Below are 22,578 nucleotides of genomic sequence, written 5' to 3'. Positions count from 1 at the left end.
AAGGTCTCACAGAGTTCCGCTTATCTTGTTCTGTGGGTCTTCAGTCGTGCGTGAGTCTCGGCCGGAGCTGCCACGCGGGTCCGGAAAGCGTCCTGGAGTGCAAGGCAAAGTTGACAAAAATCCTTGGAAATGAGTGCTCTTCCCCTTTAAGAGTAAATTTGAGGGGCTGGAGCTATAGAACAGCAGGTAGGGCGTTTGCCTTGCACGCAGCCAACCCTGGTTCAATTCCCACCATCCCATATGGTCCTCGCGCACTGCCAGTAGTAATTCCTGAGTGCACGAGCCAGGAGTAACTCCTGTGCATCTCCGGGTGTGACCTAAAAAGCAAAAAAAAAAAAAAAGTTGATTTGAGGACATTTGACATCCCTCCCCCAATAGTGAAGTATATCTATCACATCTGCTGCCTTCCCTTCTAGTATTTTATAGGATGTTTTTTAAAGGCAAGCACTATGAGCAGGTGCCAAGCATTCTGCCCAGCCTCGGTATATAAGGTGGAAATGTGAGTCCCAGCCCCCACGGAACTGATGATCCGGCTAAGGAGTTAGATATGAGGAAATCATTAGATTGTTTGATAAAGGTGTGAGTGTTCTGACTTGTTCCACACCTTTATGAGTCCTGCACAGCCAAAGGGGGACCGGGGACCCATGAGCTGGTGGGAAGTGAGATGGCAGAAGGAAAGAATCCCATGAGATGAGCATAGTAGGCATCCTACTAAGTGCTGAGTGCATGAACGAAGCTGCAGTGTGGAAGTCTGGGAACAGAAGCCTCTGTGCTCCCTCTTCACCTTCAGAGGCCTCCTCACCTTCAGCCCTTCTACCCTGTGACCTCATCTCCAGGTGTAGATGTGTTGGCCAGAACCTTTATCAGGGTCCTGGTCAGACAAGGGTAACTCAAAAGCCCAGTAGTGAAGATGCCACATCTGCCATGCATGCTGAATCCTTCATGCAGCCCCGGCACAGAACGGGTGCTCCATAATTCTGCAGAGAGGGTTGAATGCATACATTACTTGTGCATTTATCCAGGCAGGAGTCAACTTCTACAAGAAATTTGGTTATAGGCTGGAGCAATAGTACAGTGGGTAGAGTGTTTGCCCTGCATACAGCCAACCCGGGTTCGATCCTCGGCGTCCCATATGGTCCCCCAAGCACCACCAGGAGTGATTCCTGAGTTCAGAGTCAGGAATAACCCCTGTGCATCACTGGGTATGCCGCCCCCACAAAGAAAAGCCAAAAAGAACAGAGAAAGAAATTTGGTTACAATCAGATTCATTTGGTTCAGTAGAGACAGCCATTCTGGTTCATTGTAGCCAGAAATTGTAGCCTAATTGGTGTGTTGGTCACCAACAGGGTGTAGACTCTGAGTTGCAGTGACGCTGTGAGTCGATCTCCAGACCAACGAGTGTTCCATCCTCATCACTGAGTTCAGATTTAAAGGAGGCCCCATAAATCTGGGCTCACTCTCAGCCACCTCCCCCAGGGCGGAGTCAAATGTTTCTGGCTGAGGAGGAAGGATTGCAGGCCGTTGGCAGAGAAAGCCAGCCGTACAGGTGAGGCCAGCGTGCAGAGCAGCTGTGAAGACCTATTTATTCCCCGAGCTATGGAAGATGAGTCTCTTCAAGTGCCACGTGCCCTCTTTGAAGAGTCTTAGCGGCTCATGTGCCAGGAGTGACCCACTTTGACTCAGAGCTCCAGCAAAGGCTGCACCGCACGTTGCTTAAAACCAGCTGGTTTGTAATTTCGGCCTCAGACAGTAATTACAGCTGCTGGGACTCCTTGGAGAGATAATTATGGAAAGGATTTAGCACATTCATTTTATCTACACACTTAACCATCAATTAAATCATTACCATCTAATCCTATTCCAGAGTCTAGAAATGTTCTGTGAATGTATAATTTTGAAGTTTGTTTTCAGAGGATTCTAAGTGAAAAATTGCCCAATTTCTAGAGCCAACGCTCTCCCTATGGAGACCGAGCCAAGAAATATTCCAGTTTTGTGGTGACTGCCTCCCTGAAGGCCCAGTGGGAACAGGCCAGGTGGTCTGGGTTGGCAGGCACCGGCCCACTTTGCCTTTGGTCTTTGGTGGAGTTCGTGGTTTTCTACGACAGGATTAGTTCCGGGCCCTAGGGATCAGCTGCTGGCACAGGCAGAAGGTGGCTCATTTTGCCCAGTGGTCTGCAGAATAGCTCTCCCTCGCTGGGATTTTTTTAGGGGCACCGGGCAAGCATCTGTGAACTAACTCCAGGGTGTGATCTTTTGACTATGTGAACTCACAAGAGTGTGGTATTTAAAAGCACAAGGTACGAGGCCAGAGATGTGGCTCAGGTGGTAGAGAACAGGTGTAGGATGTTCAGCATCCTGAATTCAGTGCATGGCATTACATGTCCCCTCATCTCCCTCCAGTCCCAGGTCTTGAACCCCCCCATGCCCCTTATAAAACACAAGCTCTGTGATTGAGCTTATATTGCGGTTTTAGTATCCTGAGCTGTGTATCCTTGGGCAAGTTGCTGACTCTCTCTGAGCCTCAGATTATCCAGTATGTTAACAGCACAACAGCATACCTTACAAAGAGAGCCACTTAATGAAAAACGAATGTAACGTGTCTAAGAGCATTTCTGGTGTGTAAGGGTGTTAGATTGCAGTGATCTTATTTAATAAGCTAGGATGTACCGGTGAGAGAAGCAAAAGGGAGAACTGGAGTATCTACCTGGCTGCAACGAGGCATCTGGCAGCAGGGATGTCACTGCCACTGAGCTCTTGGTTTCAGACTCTGAGTCCAGTGTCCAGCTATGCACCTTCTGCCTCTCAGAACCTGCCCTGCCCTGCAGAGTGCAGGCTGCCGCTGGGTTCCTCCCCCAGCCCCTGTATCTAGCAGCTTGGTGGTTTCTCATTTCTCATTTTACACATATAGCTGAGAAAGACCCCCCCAGTTTCTGTCTTTCCCTGTCTGACTCATTCACAGCGTAAGACCCTCACAATCCATCCACATTGACACGAATGCTAGATTTTGTTTTCTATGACTGTGTGTTAATAATTGAGGTGATACATAGCAAATATATGGAACATCTTTCTGGTCTATCAATCTGTTGATGCACATTTAGGGTTTTTTTTTTAATCTGGGTTTTGGTAAATGAAGTTGCAATGAATACCGGGACACAGATAATTTTTCAAGTCACCTTTGGGTCATTATCTAGAAATAGGATTGCTGGAGTCAAGGGGAGTTGTACTTTTTGTTTGTTTATTTGTTCGGGGACCACACCTTCTGGTGCTTCTGGGCTATTCCTAGCTCTGTGCTCGGGAGTCGCTCATGGCAGTGCTTGGGATGCTATGGGGACCATGTTGTACCAGCAGTTGAGTCCAGGCCTCCTGCGTTTTAAGCAGCTGCTCGGCCCATTGATCTCTCTCCAGCCTCGGTAGTTAGATTTGTTGTTGTTGTTGATTTGGGGCCACAGCCAGTGGTTCTCAGGACTTTCTCCTAATTGTACTCAGTGATCACTCCTGATGAGGCTCAGGAGATCAGATGAGGTGCTGGGGATCAAACCTGGGTCAGGCACATGCAAGGCAAATGGGCTACTTGCTGTACTATCCCTCCAGCCCCTAGGCAGTTAAATCTTGAATTCAAAAACTCTAATTCCTGGGGTCAGAGTGATAGTACAGCAGGTAGGCACTTGCCTTGCACGCGGCCGACCTGGCATCCAATATGGTCCCGCAAGCACCGTCAGGAGTAATTCCTGAGTGCAGAGCCAGGAGTAACCCCTGAGCATCGCTGGGTGTGACCCCCCGCCAACAAAAAAACCTCTAACTCTTGCAGCCAGCTCTCCCCTGTGAACACATCTAGGAGTTGCCTCCCCTTCATGGTCTATGCTGGCACTGACCCCCAATTCCATCTCCCCCTCCAGTTCTCCCTGGTTTCCTGTTCTGGGGCATCAGCCTTGCTCCTTAGAGTCTGGCAGAGCCCTTTCAACCTGACTCCTGGCTTCTCCTCACTGCCCCTGACAGGCTGTACCCAGCCACTTCCCCTTAAGCCACTGCTAGTGAACTGGTCACACTGTGCTCCGAGAGGGCGCTTTGCTTCTGTTTGGTTCCATCTGGTCCAGATGCCTCCAGATGCCTGCCCGTGAACACTTCTCGGGCACCTGGCCCAGGTATAACCTCTTTTCTGCATGTCGACCTTTGTGGCCACACGCCTTGTGCTATTTTATGATCTTGCATCTTCTAGATTAAGCCATGAGCTCCCCAACAAGAGGGATTATATGTCCCCCTTGGGTATCCCCAGCCTGGATGTAGGTCTCACTATCAGCTGAATAAGAAAAGGAGGAAGAAATGGAGGGAAGGCAGGAGGGCACCAGAGCCCAGCCTCACACGAGCTGTCCCTGCTCTCTTTTAGAAGATGTGCATGGTTTGGCTTGTTTGTTGTTTTTTTTTTAATTTTGGGGTCACACCTGGTGGTGCTGAGAGAATACTCCTAGCTCTGTGCTCAGGGATCATTCCTGGTGGGGCTTGGAAGACCATATGCAGTGCTGAAGCTTGAATCTGGGTCGGCCGCACACAAAGCAAGCACCCTGTCTGCTGTCTCGCCAGCCCAAGTTGTGCATGTTTGAACTTTTACCCATTGAATAGTTGAGTGGAAATAAAGATCCTCTCCGACAACATCCTAGCATCCTGTGCTTTTCCTGCCAACATGGCATCTTCCTCTCCAAAGGGGCTTTTAGGAGAAGTCTGGATGATCCACAGGGAGAGAAATCAAGCTGAGCTTAAGGAAGCCACAGAGCTCTGCATAGTTCACATTTGGAGATGATGTTGCCTGTGAAAAGGCTCCAGAGGGTGAGTGATGGAGAGACAGCAGGGAGTGACAAGAGGGAAAGGGCACCATGGCCCCCTGGAAGGTTTCAAAGCCACTGGCTTCTATCTGAGAGTTTTCTGAAAATAGAGCTGCAGGGGCAGAGCGATAGCACAGCAGGTAGGGGTTTTGCCTTGCACGCGACTGACCCAGGTTCGATTCCTCTGTCCCTCTCGGAGAGCCCGGCAAGCTACCCAGAGTATAGCACCCACACGGCAGGGCCTGGCAAGCTCCCTATGTCACAATGGAGATGTTACTGGTACCCACTCAAGCAAATTGATGAACAACGGGATGACAGTGCAACAGAGCTACAGGATGAGAGTGCCAGCCTGTGGAGAGGAGCCTGAGGAAATCGTGTTGTCTTTGAAGGTTTTTGTGAGGTGAACAGCATTGACTAAAACTTCCCGGCATCACAGCTTCTCGGCCCAAGGCCTTCTCTCTGCCCCAGGAGATGGTCATCGGGTTAGCAGCACCCACTGCTCCCAGGAAGAAAGCTCCACATGCCTACCCTGTGCCACCCCCGCTGCCAGCCCCAGAGAACTATGTGTTCCTGTCTGCACTTTTCACCCGCGATTCTTCCACTTCTGTCTACACTGAACGCGGTGCCTGAGCCCACTCTGGCTCCAGCCTGGTGAGGCCTGTGCTTTTATTTCCCGGATATACTGAAATTCTTTCATAAAGTGAATCTGTGGAAGTGAATTCAATGAGGCAGAATTGCCTCTATTATACAGCACAAAGAGGTCCCTCAAAATAGCACACCTTTTATAGACCTTCCAGTGTTATTCTGCCCTGCACACACTGGGTTAGGAGTCGCGTCTCTGCAGCCTCCCCAGAGATTGATTCTCCCTCCCCCACCACCCCCGTAGAGTTTGGCTGTGGTTTCTCCGGTGCTCTGGGCTAAGGAACAGCATGGAGTGAAGGCAGGACTGGAGGTGGATGAGAAAATGGTCACAGCAGGAACCTGGGTCTTCAATAGGATAAAGGGGATGTTACTTTAATAGAAAAAATAAAAATGTTACTGGTGTTAATAGAATAAAGAAGGATGTTACTGGTGGTAGCAGAGAGGAAAGGGTGGGGAAAAAAAAAAACAATTGGTGCAGTTTTACAGAGACAGAAGGGGCAGGCGAGCTGCAAAAGAGATAATGCCAGCACCACACTCCGAGATGCATTAATATGCAAGGTGAAATTTCCTTCTTTTGAAAGGGCTGCAGTCAAGACTTGAAAGGAGAAGCTTCCTGCAGAAGAGGTGGCTGAAAAGGCTGAGTTCAGCAGTTCAGCCTTTGCATGCAGGATGTCTGGGTTCAGTCCTCAGCACCACAGGGTCCCCAAGCACGACTATAAGACCCTAAGCAAAGAGCCAGAAGTAACCTCTGAGCTTTACCAATTATCCTCCAGAATTTAAAAAAAATGCGAACAAAAAAATAAAAGACAGTATCCATAGAGGTAGTACAGTTAGAAAGGTTCTTGCTTTGCATGCATGCAGTCAACTAGGGTTCAGTTCCCTAGCACCCTGTTTGGTTCTCCAAGATCCACTATAAGTGATCCCTGAGCACAAAGCCAGGAATAAATCCTGAGCCCACCCAGCATGGTGCAAAAACAAAAACAAAGGAGAATCAGAGTTCATGTACAAGGAGATAGGTAAAGGGTCAAGGATAGGATGATGAGTTGATGGGTAGCGAACACCAGAGGAGGGTCGGAGATGGTAGAAGGAAACCAGGCTCCTCTGGGAAACTGTAGAACAAGATGTGGGTGACTGTAGTGAGAGGAGAAGGACAGCACAGTAGGTACTGACAGCAAAAGACGGGAGCCCAGCAGACGTGCTCTCAGGAAACAAGACTTTCTTCCTCCTTACCTGGAGGAAGTGAAGTGACCAGATAGTGTTGGGGGATGGGTAGATAAAGTCACAACCACTCAGCACAGCTGCTCTCAGAGTTTAAGAAGCCTGAGCCTGCCCTCCACGCAAGGACTCATTTATTCAGCCACTCATTACCCAGTTTTAGACCTTGTATGCTGCTTCCCCATATATCCCGGTTACTGCCCCTACTCCCCAGCATCCATCATTTGCCCCCAGACAGGCAGGTATGCTTCGGATATAACAAACCCTCTAGCAATAATATCATTTAGCTTTCCCACATCCAGCATCTACTCTATCTAGGACACAATGCCAAGCACTATACATGTATGGATTATCTAGTTTAACCACATCCTAGTGAGGGAAACATCTTCTCAGATGAAAAGCAAAGCAAAACTGGAGCTTCCCTGGTCTAGCCAACCACACAAGGCAAACAAGCAGTAGAGCTAGCGTGTTTATACTAGGTTGCATGGTGTGCTGACTGTATGTATGTCCCCCAAAGTCTTGTGTTTTTCACTTCGGTAACAATGGACTTGAACCTTGTGACATTTTCTGGCCGATAGAATAAGATAACAATTCCAAGTGAGGATTTAAAATCCTACCATATATTTCTGTTCACCTTCTTTAGCTCCTGATGTCTTTCATAGGTTCTGGAACAAGAAAACTCTCCCTGTCTGGAATCAGGTCCAGCTGAGCCCAGCAGAGCAACAAACCATGAAACAAGTGTTTAAGATTCAGGGGTTATTTGTTATTCCAGCAAAAACTAACAGATTTCAAAGCAGAAATCTCTGATCCCGTACAGTGCTTTTCAAATCATCATGTTCTTTTACCCCAGTGCTTCATAATATGCCTAGGTCATTTTTTTTAATCCAAAAATGGATTTCTCCTGACCCGCTTAAGAAAGATACTGTCGTCATCAAATCACTCCGGTTGAAGTGGACAGCCTCAGTCACAGTCTTTTTTTGCATTCCCTGCCCTCTCCCTAAGAAAAAAAGTTTTACAATAACTACACATCTCAGCAAATCTCTCAAACCCACAGCTATCTGTCAGGGAGCTTAGAAGAGGACTCGCTGCATTTTGAGACTCAACCAGTTTCTCACATGATTAGTCAATTTATGGTTCACACAGACATGCTGGTTTTAAAAGATTCCTGCCTCTCCCCCCACCTCATTGTGTGCTGTTATTCATCTGGATTTTAAAAAAATAAGTAAGACCAACACAACACCTAAGAACTTTCTGGAAAATTCTTTTGTTTTGATTGTGCTGGCACTAATTCATTCTCCCTTCTGCTCGCTACCTTCTCAAATTATTTATTGTGCAAAATTTTTGCTGATTTACTTTCTTTTGTTTTGCCGCTTCTGTCTTCCCCACCTAATCATCTGCTTCAATGTAATCATAATTTTCAAACCAGTAGGATATTTAGTGAACAATATGCAGCCAAATTGATTAACTGAAAATCTGAAAGTCCATTCCCCCCCTCTCAAATCCTAAAGCTAGGATCCTTTTTATTTTTTTTTCCCTTTAAAGCTGGAGCGATAGCACAGCGGTAGGGCGTTCGCCTTACAAGCGGCCAACATGGCCGACGCGAGTTCGATTCCTCCGCCCCTCTCGGAGAGCCCGGTAAGCTACCGAGAGTATTCGATATGCCAAACACAGTGACAACAAAGTCTCCAATGGAGACGTTACTGGGCCCGCTCGAGCAAATCGATGATCAACGGGAGGGCCTTTACCTTTTACCTTCCCTTTAAAATCTTAAGCAAGTGGAGCATGAGTGCTGGTGGAGGGAGACAAACAGATCACCAAGAAATAGACAGAAGTAGATTCTAATACTCTGAAGATTGGAATTCAGCAAAGAGATGTGACTGGAGGGTCTTGTGAGGGCTTTGTTTGGGTGACTAGGGTGGTGCCACTCAATAGACAGCTCAGCAAGAACATGGAAAGAACAGAGATAATGGGTGGAAGATATGGAGGGTTGCCAAGGTGAGCACAGCTGCCCCTGAGTTTCCAACCTTTCACCCCCTGGCCAGCAGCACGGAACAGAGGTTGCCAGCTCTGTCTCCCCAGCCGCCTCCTCTGCAGACTCATCTTATCTGACAAGGCCGGCAGAGCCACGAGAGCTTTGCTTTTCGCCAGGACCAGACCTTCTTGCTATACCCTCCATCCTGTTTTCTCCCTAATTTCCAGTCCTTTGGTGAAAATCCAGGATTCGCAGACTCTCCAGAAATCAGTCTTTATTTATTGCACAAATTCCTGCTTAGACCCTCTGCCTGGATATAGCTGAAAATGGATTTCTTTTTCCAGGGGCTCAGCTGTTCCCTGATGATTCTCATCTCCTTAGCTCATAAGTCCAGATTGTGGCTTCTTCCCCCCGCGACCCCCGTCAACTGTGCCATAGGTTTCCCTTCCCCAGATCCCACCCAGAGATCTTAGAACTTCTTTTCCCACCTCCATTGTCTCTGTACATTTCTTACCCCAAACACACGGTCACGGTCCTCCCGTTATTCATCGATTTGCTCGAGCGGGCCCAGTAACGTCCCCATCGTGAGACTTGTTGTTACTGTGTTTTGGCATATTGAATACGTCACGGGGGAGCTTGCCAGGCTTTGCCATGCGGGCGAGATACTCTCGGTAGCTTGCCAGGCTCTCCGAGAGGGGCGGAGGAATCGAACCCCGCTTGGCCCGGGCTGGCTGCATGCAAGGCAAATGCCCTACCACTGTGCTATCACTCCAGCCCAAACACAGACAGAGAATTTTCTCAGTTCCCTAAAGCACAGCAAGTCCCAGACAGTAACGTACAATGGAGCTTCCCTAAAGATTCGGGGTGGTGGGGGTGATGACAAGATAGAACAGACCACAGGAAATTGATCATTCTGTAAGCAGGGCAGGAATCATCTCCTTCTCTGTGTACCTGCCTAAGGGGAACCAACTACAAGGAAGACATTCGCCATCGTTCCACAGAATAACAAGAATGTCATAATCTCAGACTTTCGGGCTAAAATAGTATCTGTACTTTGGTAACCTAGACAACCCCTCAGAAATCCATACACCGCCCTCCCCCACAGCCCCAGACAAAGACCTTCTCATCAAATCGGCCTTTAGGTGGTTCCTTCTGCAGGAAGCCAGGCTGAAGGGGCCTTGGAGCTAAGCTCCTTTCTTGCCAAGTGTAAGTGTGTCTAGAGGGGCATCTCCTTTTAATTCGCACAAAGGCTCAATATTAATAACAGTGTGGAGAGAGACAGTTTCAGGGCCTACTCTCAGCCATAGTTTTTTTTTTCTCTTTTTAAGAAAAGAGCAGAAACCCTGATAAGAGAAAATTAGAATTGTGCTGATAGATTTCTCAGGTTTGAGCATGGTGAGAATCTTCCAGATGAAAAAGATTTAAGCTAAGCGTAGGAATAATACCAAAATACAGTGACATGATTAATAGCATCTCAATACAAGTCTCTAAACCTTTGACACAAAGGAAACTGTGTATTTCACACCCTCCTTTTGTCTTTCTTCCTTCCCTCCGCTCTCTTGATGTGGTGACCAGGGAAACACACAGCTTGGGCACTTGCACATACTCGGTTGTGGTGCTCACACACACAGTGCTCAGACTTGTATTCTTCAGGATTTGTCCTCCTGGTCACAGTGTTGGTACATCTTCTGTCAGTTGTGGTGCTCACTGAGGGCTGCACTCTATCAGTGATCACACATCCCTGGCTTTAGCATAGCAGAAATCACTCTGGACACCCAGAATGACAGACAGGAGAGCTGACAGACACAAGATCATGTTCAAAGCATGCAGTGGTAGCAGGGAGGAAACTCACCACCTCATGCTTACAGAGTGTGTGTTTTAGCCACTCTGCTATCTCCTATCTGTTCCCTCCTGTCTCCCCCCCCCCCCCATCTTTTTCCCTTCACTGGAATCCTAGACATAACATACTCTGCTGCATATGTTAGATTTCATTGGCATGTGCAGCAGCACTGGGGTTTGAACTCACAACCTCATGCTTGTTCAGCAAGCACTTTAAACCACACGTCTCATTCCCTCTTTCAAACAGCAAACACATTTCAAGACCTCTCTTTCTCTCAGAGGAAAAAAGGAAAGCAGTAAGACATTATATTAACTGAATTGTCATGTATTTTAAGTCTTCAAAAAGACCACAAGGGATTCACAGTCAAGATAGAAGAGAGCTGGATGCATTTCTGCACAACTTGTTACGTTTCTGCACAACTTGTTAAATATGTTTATTTCATATAGCACAGCGGTAGGGCGTTTGCCTTGCATGCAGCCAACATGGCCGACCCGAGTTCGATTCCTCCGCCCCTCTTGGAGAGCCCAGCAAGCTACCAAGAGTATCTCGCCCACACGGCAGAGCCTGGCAAGCTCCCCATGACGTATTCGATATGCCAAACACAGTAACAACAAAGTCTCCAATGGAGACGTTACTGGGCCCGCTCGAGCAAATCGATGATCAACGGGAGGGCCTTTACTTTACTTAATACCCCAGTAATTAAGCTAATTCTGAGCACTGTTCCTAAATTAAGAAAAATCCCATATGTAATCCCACTGGAAGAAAGAAACGTAAACATGACTGAGATGGTAGGAGGAAATATGTAAAGTGCCTGCTTAGCTTTTTGTGCCTGATGCCACCACAGTAGGTTAAACATCACAGCTGCTCCCTTTGGCCCGTCTAAATTCTGTGTGATAAACCATTTGTGGGATTATATATTATGAAGCCACCCAATCAGGTGCCCAAGAAAAAAGTCATCCAGAGACTGTCATCTCTCCATCAGCTGGGTTGTAGAAAAAATTTCCAAAACCCCTTGATCATTTCCTTCTTATTCCAAACAAGCCCCCTTTGTTCAGAAGGAGAACTGGGGTTGACCAGATATTCTTCCTTCCAAAGCTGCCCCTAGTTAACTATACTTATGTATATCTCCTAAATTAAAGAGACACTAATGACTTTTTCTTCTGATGCATTTTCAGCCTTGTCTGCCTTCTACATTATTTCTATATAAATCCTATGTAGTTCTAAGGGTAGATTGAAGAGTCCGTCTTCTACAAAGCCTTCACCCAATTTGTGAACTACACCCCACTTAAGTAAGGGCTTCCCATAATACTTTGTAATTTACACTGACCACTACCGTTTTTAGTTATTTGCTTGATGTTAAATGCATCCATCTCTCTTCTTTCTGGATGGTGAATCCCTTGTGGTCTGAAATGGTATTTCCTTCCTATGAAAAGTAGGGCCTTTCCTTGCTCACTGGATTGATGTATGAGAGTTGATTTGGGCTCATTGTGACCTATGCTGCAGAGTGTGATTGAGCCTTTCCTCTGTGTTGACAGAAGCGGGGTACAAAGAAGGGAAAGGGGAGAGGAATTTTGAGAGGGAACGCGAGAGACGAAAGAAGGGTAGGGAAATTCTCTTAGAAGGGCACAACAGGAACCAGGGAATGACTTAAAATGCTAGCCATGCAGGAGCTCTGGGTTTGACCCCTGGCACCTAGGAGCCTTTCAGTCACTTGGTGGCCCAAAAGTAAAAAATAATTTAAAAAAAAATTTTAAAAAAAGCAAAAGTACCAATCTCATCACAAGGGCTCCACTTGACGGCCCCTGGTGCCACCGATTATCCTCAAAAGATTCTATCTGCAAGCACCACCACAGTGTGGGCTAGAATTTCAACTTGTGGATTTTGGGGGAGTCATTTAAGAACTCTGCATGGTTCAGTCCACAGAGTCATTTAAGAGCTCTTTACTTTGATTTCCTCCTCTGTTAATTAGGATAAAAATAACATCCAACAGGGACCAGAGAGATAGTACAGCAGGTAGGGCACTTGCCTCATACATGGACAATCCAGGTCCATCCCTTGATACCCTATATGGTCCCCTGAGCACCACCAGGAGTGATCCCTGAGTGCAGAGCCAGGAATAAACCCTGAACACAGCTGGGTATGGTAGCCCAAAAACCAAAATAATAATACCCAACAGAGAAAATTGTGGTGAGGAATATTAATGTATATAATAATCATGTAAAAATTTAGTATATTGCTTACTAAATTTTATTAATGCTTCCTTTTATACTGATAATCATTATTTTGTTTTGAAATAAAAATACTCATTTTTACTTGTTTGTTTAATTCTTAATTAGCTTTTTAATTTGACAGATTAAATTTCTCTAACCTTCTAAACATCAATTTCACGCTTAATTGAATTCTCTTAAACATTTCAAATTAAAGGGAGAAAGAAAACATGGAAATATAACAAATAAAACTCTCCTAATATTTAATAAGCACTATTTAAGGAACTAGTTTACTAAATTCCCTTAAACAGGCACAAGAGAGAGTATAGGGTTCAAGGTGATGTCTTGCATGCAGCTGAACCTTGTTCTAAACCCTTAGCAGCACATGATTTGAACATCACTGAGTGCAGCCCTGGAGGTCCCCAAGTACCACTAAGGTGGCCTGGGTAACTCAGGGCCTTTCATTGAACTACCTGCCCAGGTGGCTGAAAATCTTTAGTGGAGCCCCTGGGCCATTTGAGCACAGCTTGGGAGACCCTCCACCTTCCCCACTCACACACATACTTTAAAAAAAAATCTCTTAAATATTTCAAACCAAAGTTACAGATGTAACTGTAATAGTTAACATAGTAGATGTTAAAACAAAAATGAACTAACAAAACAGAAAGAAAACTGGGGGTAGAGTTTGGCTCAGCCTTGCACACATGAAACTGAATTCCATCCATAGCACTGCCCCCAAAATGAATAAATAATACTAATGACAGCTAAGTGTATTGTTGTACTTGAATAAGTAATAATTACATAAAAGCATCAATGCATTTTTTTGTATTAAGCATTTGTTCCCTTTTGGGGAGTGGGGCACATCGAGCTGTGCTGAGGACTTAATCTTGGCTCTACACTCAGGGATAATTCCTGGTGGAATTCCTGGAGTACCCTACTGGCTGTACTATTGTGCCAGCCCATCAGTTGCAATTCTTAATATAGTTTTCTGGTGTAATAAAGTTTCTAGATATTAAAATAATTAGTAATTTAAGTCCTCTATAGAAAATGAGATTACAGACCACCCATCAGAGACCTGAGTCTGGGGTCAGAGAAATAGTATAGTGGGTAAGGATGTCTTGCACATGGCCAGCCAGGGTTTGATTCCTAGAATCCCATATGGTCCCCTAATCCAACCAAGAGTGTTTCCTGAGTGCAAATCCATGAGTAACCCCTGAGCACTGCAAGGTTTGGCCCAAAAACAAAGAGAGTGAGAGAGAGAGAGAGAGAGAGAGAGAGAGAGAGAGAGAGAGAGAGAGAGAGAGAGAGATTTGAGTCCCAAATTGCAAAGGTAGAATAACTGCATTAGATAGCAGACAAAACACTAGTTTTTTTCCAAGGAAACTTCTCCAAAACTACGAATTAATAGGCAAGTTACTTCTTATGGTTGGCTTTCTCGAAGGGAGAAAGTGGGAGATAACCCTAGTTTTTTCCAGTGGAATTTCATTTTCTCATTTGGTATATCACATATATCCCAGGAAATTTTTTACTTTTTACCCTTACTCAATTTTCTATTATAACATTTTTTTTCTTCTGTGATTTGGGTAAATGAAATTCTACACACATATCCATGCACAAAGAGTTACAATAGTGCTACCTCTAAGACTTCATTTAATCTTTCCTTTCTTATTATCTTGATTTGGGGTTACTTACTGACAGCTCTGAACCCTTCAAGAGCAGGGCCTACGTTAATCATCTTGTGTTTCTAGTGTTAAGTAGAGAGAGAGAGTATGGGGAAAATTATCTGCCATAGAGGCAGGGGGGAGTGGGAAAAGGGGGGTGTGCTGGGGACATTGGTGGTGGGAAATGTACACTGGTAGAGGAATGGGTGTTTGATCATTGTACGATTATAACTCAAATATGAAAACTTGTAACTGTATCTCATGATGATTCAATAAAATAATAATAATAATTAATCCTTTTTTGGATCCAGAGCTATAGTACAACAGGTAGGGTGCCTAGTTTGCATGTGGCTGACCCCAGATTCAATCCCTGGTACCCATATGGTCCCCCAAGCACCACCAGGAACGATCCTTGAGTAGAGCCAGAAGCAAGCCCTGAGCACTGCCAGTTGTGGCCGGGAAACAGAGCAAAAAAATTCTTTTTCAAAGGGTCCCATAATAAATTTATCGTTCAAGGTGCCATTATTTGCCATCCTCAGCATAGTATTTGAGAGCAGATAATTGGATCTATTAGGGTATGGTGGCAGGTCCTGGCTCTGCCAGTTGCTACCTTTGTTGTTTGGCCCTTCTTGGACTCTGTTACCTTTGTAAATACATAATTGTAGAATCTACCACTGAAGTTCAAGGTAAATACTAAATGAGATACAGTAAATGAAGCTCTTAGGAAAAGCAGCGTGCATGAGTGCACAATAAATAGTAGTTATTACCCAAATGGGCTTTCATTTTTCATGTCACTGCTTTGATCTCCTATCTGGAAGTTACATTCATGCAATTTTATTTCTTGAACAAAGGATTCTTTCTTTTTCAGGTTCAAAATAATGTTTATTAATATGAACTGAAAATTGACTAAATAATTATCTGTCTAACAAGAATATCTGCTCCAAAACCGTTTCCAGTATCTGTACTTAATAGAAAACCCAAATGCATCCAATTTCTCCTGCAATATGATGTGATGGCACACCCATTGTCCCATGCAGATGGAAACTAATCCCATTTTCTCTTGGCATGGTCCCTGGGCTGTTATGAACTCTTAAGTCTTTTTCTCTCCCTTGGCCAAATCAAGACTAATGACAAGTTCTATCGATCATATTCCCCAGTTAAAGTTTTTAGTAGCTTTGATTAAGAGCGGTTTTAGGGACTTGCATGTTAACAGGTACTTACTTTACTTAAAATTAAGATTTCTTATTACTGAAGGTAAGATTTTTTATTACTGAAGATTTTATCATGTTGAATAATTTTTTTAAAGCAGAGGGTTGGCATAGAATTCTTTAAAAACAAAGAATGTTTTCTTTTAGGTAAAAGAAGCTGACATGTTTCTAAGCTGCAGGTCATAAAGGTTTTATATAGATAGATGCATACTATATATTTGTAAAACTGTGGTACTAATCAACAATATTCAGAGATTTTTGTGCTTTTCAAATAAAAATTTTAAATACAAGTTTAAACATATTATTCACATATAAGATTGAATTATATAATGAGTCGCTTCAATTTTTGACAAGCTTCTTAGTTCTAAACCCTTAGATACTTCCTGTAATCAAAACCCATTTTCAAATTCACAGGAAGATAATATCTAATGATCCACTCAATCTTTTCATGTTCGTAATTTGGGGTCAGTTTCAATGGTCTGTCTCACATCAGCTGTCATTTTTGTGATCGAAGTGTCATTTCACATTACAGTTTTCATTGAGACAGTTCTCATCTTTGGTTTCAATTCAATTTAACTCTAATCAGATCCATATGTCTCAGGACAATTGGATTCCCTTAAAATCACCTCTCTTCGGATCAGACTATAGCCACTACTTCCTGTGAATGCTACTGATGTTCATGATGCATTCTAAATGCCTGATGCTGCCTAGAGACCTTCCAGTCTGATAGCAAGGACACTATTAAAATGGGCCAGGCTTCAGCACCGGAAAAGGCTCAACCAGAGTTAATGGCCACCAGTGCTTAAGTCACTATACTGCTTCTAGTATTGATGTAGTGACCACCTTCCCATTCCCCCAGAAAAATCCTAATGGACCAAAAATATTACTGGACCCATTTTTCTGAACCATTGAAAAATTTTCCCTTATACTTAATTATTAAAATCTTGACAGAGAATTCATTAGGCAAGCAATGGCTTTGAAAAGTAATATAATTTGCTTCTTTTATTTTTTATTCCCCCCCCCCCACACACACAAAATTCAGTACCTTGCACCACATGGTCCCCAGAGTATAGCCAAGTATAGCCCTTGAGGTCTATAAACATAGCTGGAGGTGGCCTGGGTAATCTCTAGCACAGCCAGGCAGAACAGCAATGCGTCTGAGGGCTCTTGTATTGAACAGTTTGGTGTAAAATCACAGGAAGGAGCCCCCCAGGCCTCCTTAGGACTGATTGGGAGGCAATCCCAGCAAAAAAGAAATCCATTTCCCTTCTCTTAGAACCCCTGAACTTATATTTCTGACCCTTAGTTATGTGTCTGACTTTCCCTAGAAGTTGATTTTGAGGAAACTTCCCTTGAAACTACCTGGAAAGATTATCCCAGCACTCCACCAAACATTGGTACATCTCTCATATTATGGTCTGAGAGAAGCTGGAGAAGGGAGAGATCAGTAGGTCATACCAGGATTTCTAAAGGCCCAGCTTAGCTCCAGCTAATTGTGTGTGTGTGTATGTGTGTGTATGTGTGTGTATATGTATTTCCTGATAAGTATATATCCCTGTAAGGAAAGGCAGGTTGGATCAGTGTACTGGTTTAGGTTTTTCTTAGTGCTCTCCAACCATGGGTGAAATCTAACCAAGACTCCCAGGAGTAAAATCTAGTCCAGACTCGAATTCTGAAGCTCTCTTATGTCTCAGACTGCATGGTGTCAAGGCTAAGCCACTGGGTTGTGCAGACAATGTGGACTTGAGTGTAGCCTGACAAGGTGGTCTTTGTAGCCCAGAAGTCCTGCAATACAGCAGTTTTTATTTAAAACCTATGGCCTCCCTGAGGCTGGCCCTCTAGCAACAGTAGGCTAAGTCTTGGGTGGAAGGAATACCATGTTCAGCTGTGAAGGGGCAGGTGAAGCAGCCTAAAAAGCAGGCCCAGTAGGCTGGTAAAGAAAATAGAGTCATATTGGATATGTACACCGGTGGAGGGATGGGTGTTTGATCATTGTATGACTGAAACTCAGTCATGGAAGCTTTGTAACTGCATCTCACGGTGATTCTATTTGGAAAAAAATATGAACATTGCTTCAAAAACTAGAAATTGAGCTTCCATATGATTTGGCAATACCATTTCTGGGAATATATCACAAGGATGCAAAGAAGCACAGTAGAAATGACATCTGTAATTATATGCTCATTGGAGCACTGTTCACAATAGCAAAGATCTGGAAACAACCTGAGTGCCCTAGAACAGAAGACTGGTTAAAGAAACTTTGGTACATATACACAATGGAATACCATGCAGCTGTTAGGAGAGATGAAGTCGTGAAATTTGCTTATAAGTGGATTGACATGGAGAGCATCATGCTAAGTGAAATTGAGTCAGAAAAAGAGGGACAGACATAGAATGCGTTCATTTGTGGAATATAAAATAACATGAGACTGACACCCAAAGACAGTAGACAGAGGGCCAGGAATATTGCCCCATAGTTGGAAGCCTGTCTCATGAGCTGGTGGAGAAGGCAGCTGGAATAGAGAAGGGATCACTAAGACAATGAAGGTTGGAAGAATCATTCGAGATGGGAGATGTGTGCTGAAAGTAGATAAAAGACCAAACGTGATAACCTCTCAATATCTGTATTGCAAACCATAATATCCAAAAGAAAAGAGAGAGAGTATGGGGAAAATTGTCTGCCATGGAGGCGGGGGAGGATTGGAAAAAGGGCGGGGGGGGGAGTATAGTGGAGACATTGGTGGTAGGGAGTGTGCACTGGTAGAGGAATGGTGTTTGATCATTATATGATTGAAACTCAAACATGAAAGCTCTTAACTGTATCTCACAGTGATTCAATTAAAAAAATTACAGGTGAATTTGAAATGCAGAAAGAAAGAAAGAAAGAAAGAAAGAGAGAGAGAGAGAGAGAGAGAGAGAGGGAGGGAGGGAGGGAGGGAGGGAGGGAGGGAGGGAGGGAGGGAGGAAAAAGGAAGGAAGGAAGGAAGGAAGGAAGGAAGGAAGGAAGGAAGGAAGGAAGGAAGGAAGGAAGGAAGGAAGGCAGGCAGGCAGGCAGGCAAGCTGTTCCAGTAGAAACTAAGAGAAGCAGAAGAGCTGAAAGTGAAGGACATAGGAAGGGCCCACGGCCATGAATAGAATTAAGAAATCTTGCAAAATGGACTGGAAAGGTAGCTCAGAGAGTTGGAGCACATGCTTTTCAGATGAGAGCCTTGGGTTCAATCCCCAGAACTACATGGTTCCCCCAAATGCTAGCAAATATGGCCCAAAACACAAGCAAAAAATGCTGGCAAAAAAAAATACATACCTCTCCTTATTCCTGACACAATGGTTATCCTCTATTCCTGTTTCAGTATCTGAATTCCCTGTCATAACAGTTTGTTACCAATTTCTATAATGAAGTCTCTTAGAGCTTGTAGTAAATTTAAGAATAATCTTTTGTAAAAACAATAAAGAAGGTAGAATAAGTGGAATATGGCCCCTGATTGGGGTTTCTTTTTTTTCTTTTTCTTTTTGGGTCACACCCGGTGATGCACAGAGTTTACTCCTGGCTCTGCACTCAGGAGCTACTCCTGGTTTTGCTCAGGGAACCATATGGATGCTGGGAGTCGAACCCAGGTCGGCTGCGTGAAAGGCAAATGCCCTACCCACTGTGCTATCTCTCTAGCCCCAATTGGGGTTTCTTAAAGTGATCTGGAAAACCAAAATTGAAGCTCAGATATATAGTCTGGACTTCCATGATAATGTTAAGAGTGACATCAGTATTAAAACTTAGTTCTTAAATTTAGAAATCTTGAGTTCAAATTGCATCTCTGATAATATTGGTGTGGCTTTGGGCAAATTAATTTCTCTACTTCTGGTCTGGAACAATAGAACAGTGAATAAAGCACTTGCCTTGCTCATGGCCAAACAGGCTTCGATCCTGGGCACTCCCCACCTCTGAGACCTGAGCACAGAGCCAGAAATAAGTTCTGAGAAGTGCCTGGTGTGGCCCTAAAAGAAAAAGAAAATTCTCTACTTCTCTGTATTCTTAAATAAAATCTTCTTTGCGTTCTTTTATGCTTATTAAAGTTTATATCCTAGGGCCTAACACACAGTTGAGCCTCGAGAACTGACGGAATATGGCCCAGGCCTTGTGTAGCAGCAACACTTGTTCCAGACCACATGCAAAACTGGTGACAGTTTTATTAACTGAAACAAAATACACTGTTACATTGGTTGGAGAGAGAATTGTATTTTGGGGGACACTTACTTAAGGATGAAGTTAACAGTAAGTTACTGATTCCCCATCCCCCAGTACAAACTTCCATTTATATACGAGTTTGGTAGATGGGTCATTCTCAACAAATGACATTGGAACTCATAGCTAAAAAAACACATTCAGGGCCGGAGCGTTAGCACAGCAGGTAGGGCGTTTGCCTTGCACGCGGCCCACCTGGGTTCGATCTCCGGCATCCCATATGGTCCCCCAAGCACCGCCAGGAGTAATCCCTGAGTGCAGAGCCAGGAGGTACTTCTGAGCATCACTGGGTGTGGCCCAAAAAGCAAAAAAAAAAAAAAAGACACATTCATCTTTTGATAGGCACATGGCTATTCCCAACATCCCCCACCCCCAAAAAATTTGCATTTGAACTTTGAGATTCTTACCTGGACAGGATATTTTCCAGGTGTTAGGGGAAATGTAAATTGGGAGATGACAATTAATCATAAGTTTTTAGATGAACACCAGCCTGGTCTCACAGTCATCTTAGTTGGCCTGAGATCATGGTCTCAGCAGGGGATTGGGCTACAGATGGGTTGGAGTACTGACATAGGCTTTTACAATCAATGTGGTTGATTATATAAACATTTTATTAAACTTTATTTCATTAAACTGATTGAAAAAGGGCCTCTGCAACATTTATCTCCGGTCCAAATCTTACTCCACAGAATGGATTCCTTTTGAGGATGTACATGGAAATGGCCAGGCTGGGCTCTGTGTCTCACATATGAGAACCCAAGAGAACCTGAAGTGCTGGAAACCAGAACCTGTTGAGTGTGATGGGTCAGAAAGTCAAGCCACGGGGCTGGAGCGATAGCACAGTGGGTAGGGTATTTGCCTTGCACGCAGCCGACCTGGGTTTGATACCCAGCATCCCATATGGTCCCAGAGCACCACCAGGATTAATTTCTGAGTGCATGAGCCAGGAGTAACCCCTGTGCAAGGCTGGGTGTGACCCAGAAAGCAAAAAAAAACCCACAAAAAAAGAAAGTCAAGCCATTGGGAGGGCATGCTGGAGCATCAGATACTCTGAGACAGTTGTATTTGAATCTAACTTAGTCAGATATTGTTTTCTTCCTAAACTCAGGAAGGAGCACCCCTTTCTCCATGAAGTGATCCTGTAGTCTACAAGAAGGAATCTGGTCCTCATCTCCATTCCTGGAATTGAGCTCCTAGAACCTTGGAATTTCCTAAGTGAGAACACATAAGATGTCTTTAGTTACACTGGTGACGTGGCATTTGGTGAATATTTTTGCCTGCAAAGTCAACCACATGACTACAGATTTGGAACCTTCAGTCCAGCCTCCTGATCTCCTTGTGGGAGAAGAGGCAGGCATCACTTTTGCATCTTGGAAACAAAGAATACATGTGGTTCCACTCAGACCTTTTTTTATGCCCAATCATGCCCCACTCCTCGCTCCCAATTCTGAGAATTCCTGCTGCAGGCATCTGTGTATTCCTGCCTCTGTGCCTTGCTCATGCTCTGTCCTCTCCTCCAGATGGCCTTCCAGTCTTCCTTCCTGAAAGAGTGCCCTTCCACCTAAATGGCCCAACTCAAAAGTTACCTTTTAGAATCCTCAGTAGACATCCTCAACCCCATAAAATTAGTCTCTCCCTCCTCCGCTTCTGTTGCAGTTTTATAGCACAGTTACATTATTCCATTTGAGCCTTGTTATTTTTCCCTCTGTGAATTCTTTGAAAACAGGATCTGTACCTTAATCATAGTATCTTTCTTCCCAGTGTCTGTCCCAGTGCCTGGCATCTGTTTGATATACATTAAAGGTATATAGATGAAAACCAAGGAATTTTTTTTTTGTTTCTTCTCCCTACAGAAACGATGACTATGCTTAGAGGACGGCTTGTGCCAAGGACACAGTGGAACAACCATCTTGCCAAGATCTTGAGTAACTTTTCCCAACCAACAACACCCAGACAACTCCAGTGACCAAATGTTCAGCTGTAACCACAGCAATAACTGGCCCTCTTTCCAGATTGGGTTTGGTGACCGAAACCAGCACAGCCACTTCCAGAGGCCATAGGTGGTGGGTGTGCTGTAGGAGAAGCCTGTCTCTCATGGCCAAGAATCAAGACTGAACTCTGGAAGAAACCACCAGACACAGTGAGGGTACTAGAACATAGAGAACCAGGACCCTTAGAGCTTAACCTAAGGCCCACGGTGATGGGAACACGGTACCTGCCCTGGCAACATCACTTTGATATGATGTAATTTGCGTGAGTGCCCTGGAAGGACTGAATATTTTCAAATATATCCAGGTGCTAAATAGGCAGCAAAGCTAATTGACACTGGACTGTCTTTGAACTAGTAACTGTCTCCAGAAAACAATTTCATTCCAAGAAGTGCTCTAGCTTTGGAAAGAATAGCCCCAGGAGAATGTCTAGGATACAAGACTTTTCCCCTGGAGAAAACCCAGTGCACGGAGGGCTAGTTCCCAGCAAGCTCACTGCCCATCCCTGCACTCCGCAGAGAGTACCAGTTGATCAAGGCTCACTCTTCTGCTAAACCCAGCTTCCGAGGAGCCAGAATCCCCAACATTGTTGTCTAGATAGTCAGCAGCTAGCCTTTCAAATGTTGTTGGAAATTAGAATGAAAGTTAGTTGTCACCCCTGTAAAGAGACATAAATCTCAATGGCCTAAGCATTCTAGAAATACCCTTTCCCAGACATATCTGCTCACTGGGGGAACAGCCTCAGAGGTAAGTTGAAGGGTGGTGTGAGAAGAGTTTACAGAGAGATAATA

At 44.5% G+C, this 22,578-nt stretch overlaps 1 protein-coding gene across 1 annotated transcript in view; it reads left to right on the top strand.

Moving 5' to 3' along the window:
• Nucleotides 1–21,944, top strand: part of SYT9 (synaptotagmin 9) — a 229,095-nt gene extending 207,151 nt beyond the window's left edge. The window contains exon 7 of the mRNA XM_056116063.1: nt 21,653–21,944. Coding sequence (XP_055972038.1) covers nt 21,653–21,661 — 9 coding nt within the window. The 3' untranslated portion in view covers nt 21,662–21,944. The remainder of the gene's footprint in view (nt 1–21,652) is intronic.
• Nucleotides 21,945–22,578: the final 634 nt, after the last annotated feature.

Source organism: Sorex fumeus, unplaced genomic scaffold (assembly GCF_029834395.1).
Source record: "Sorex fumeus unplaced genomic scaffold, SorFum_2.1 ptg000030l, whole genome shotgun sequence".
Taxonomy (NCBI): domain Eukaryota; kingdom Metazoa; phylum Chordata; class Mammalia; order Eulipotyphla; family Soricidae; genus Sorex; species Sorex fumeus.
This window is presented reverse-complemented; position numbering and strand designations above follow the sequence as displayed.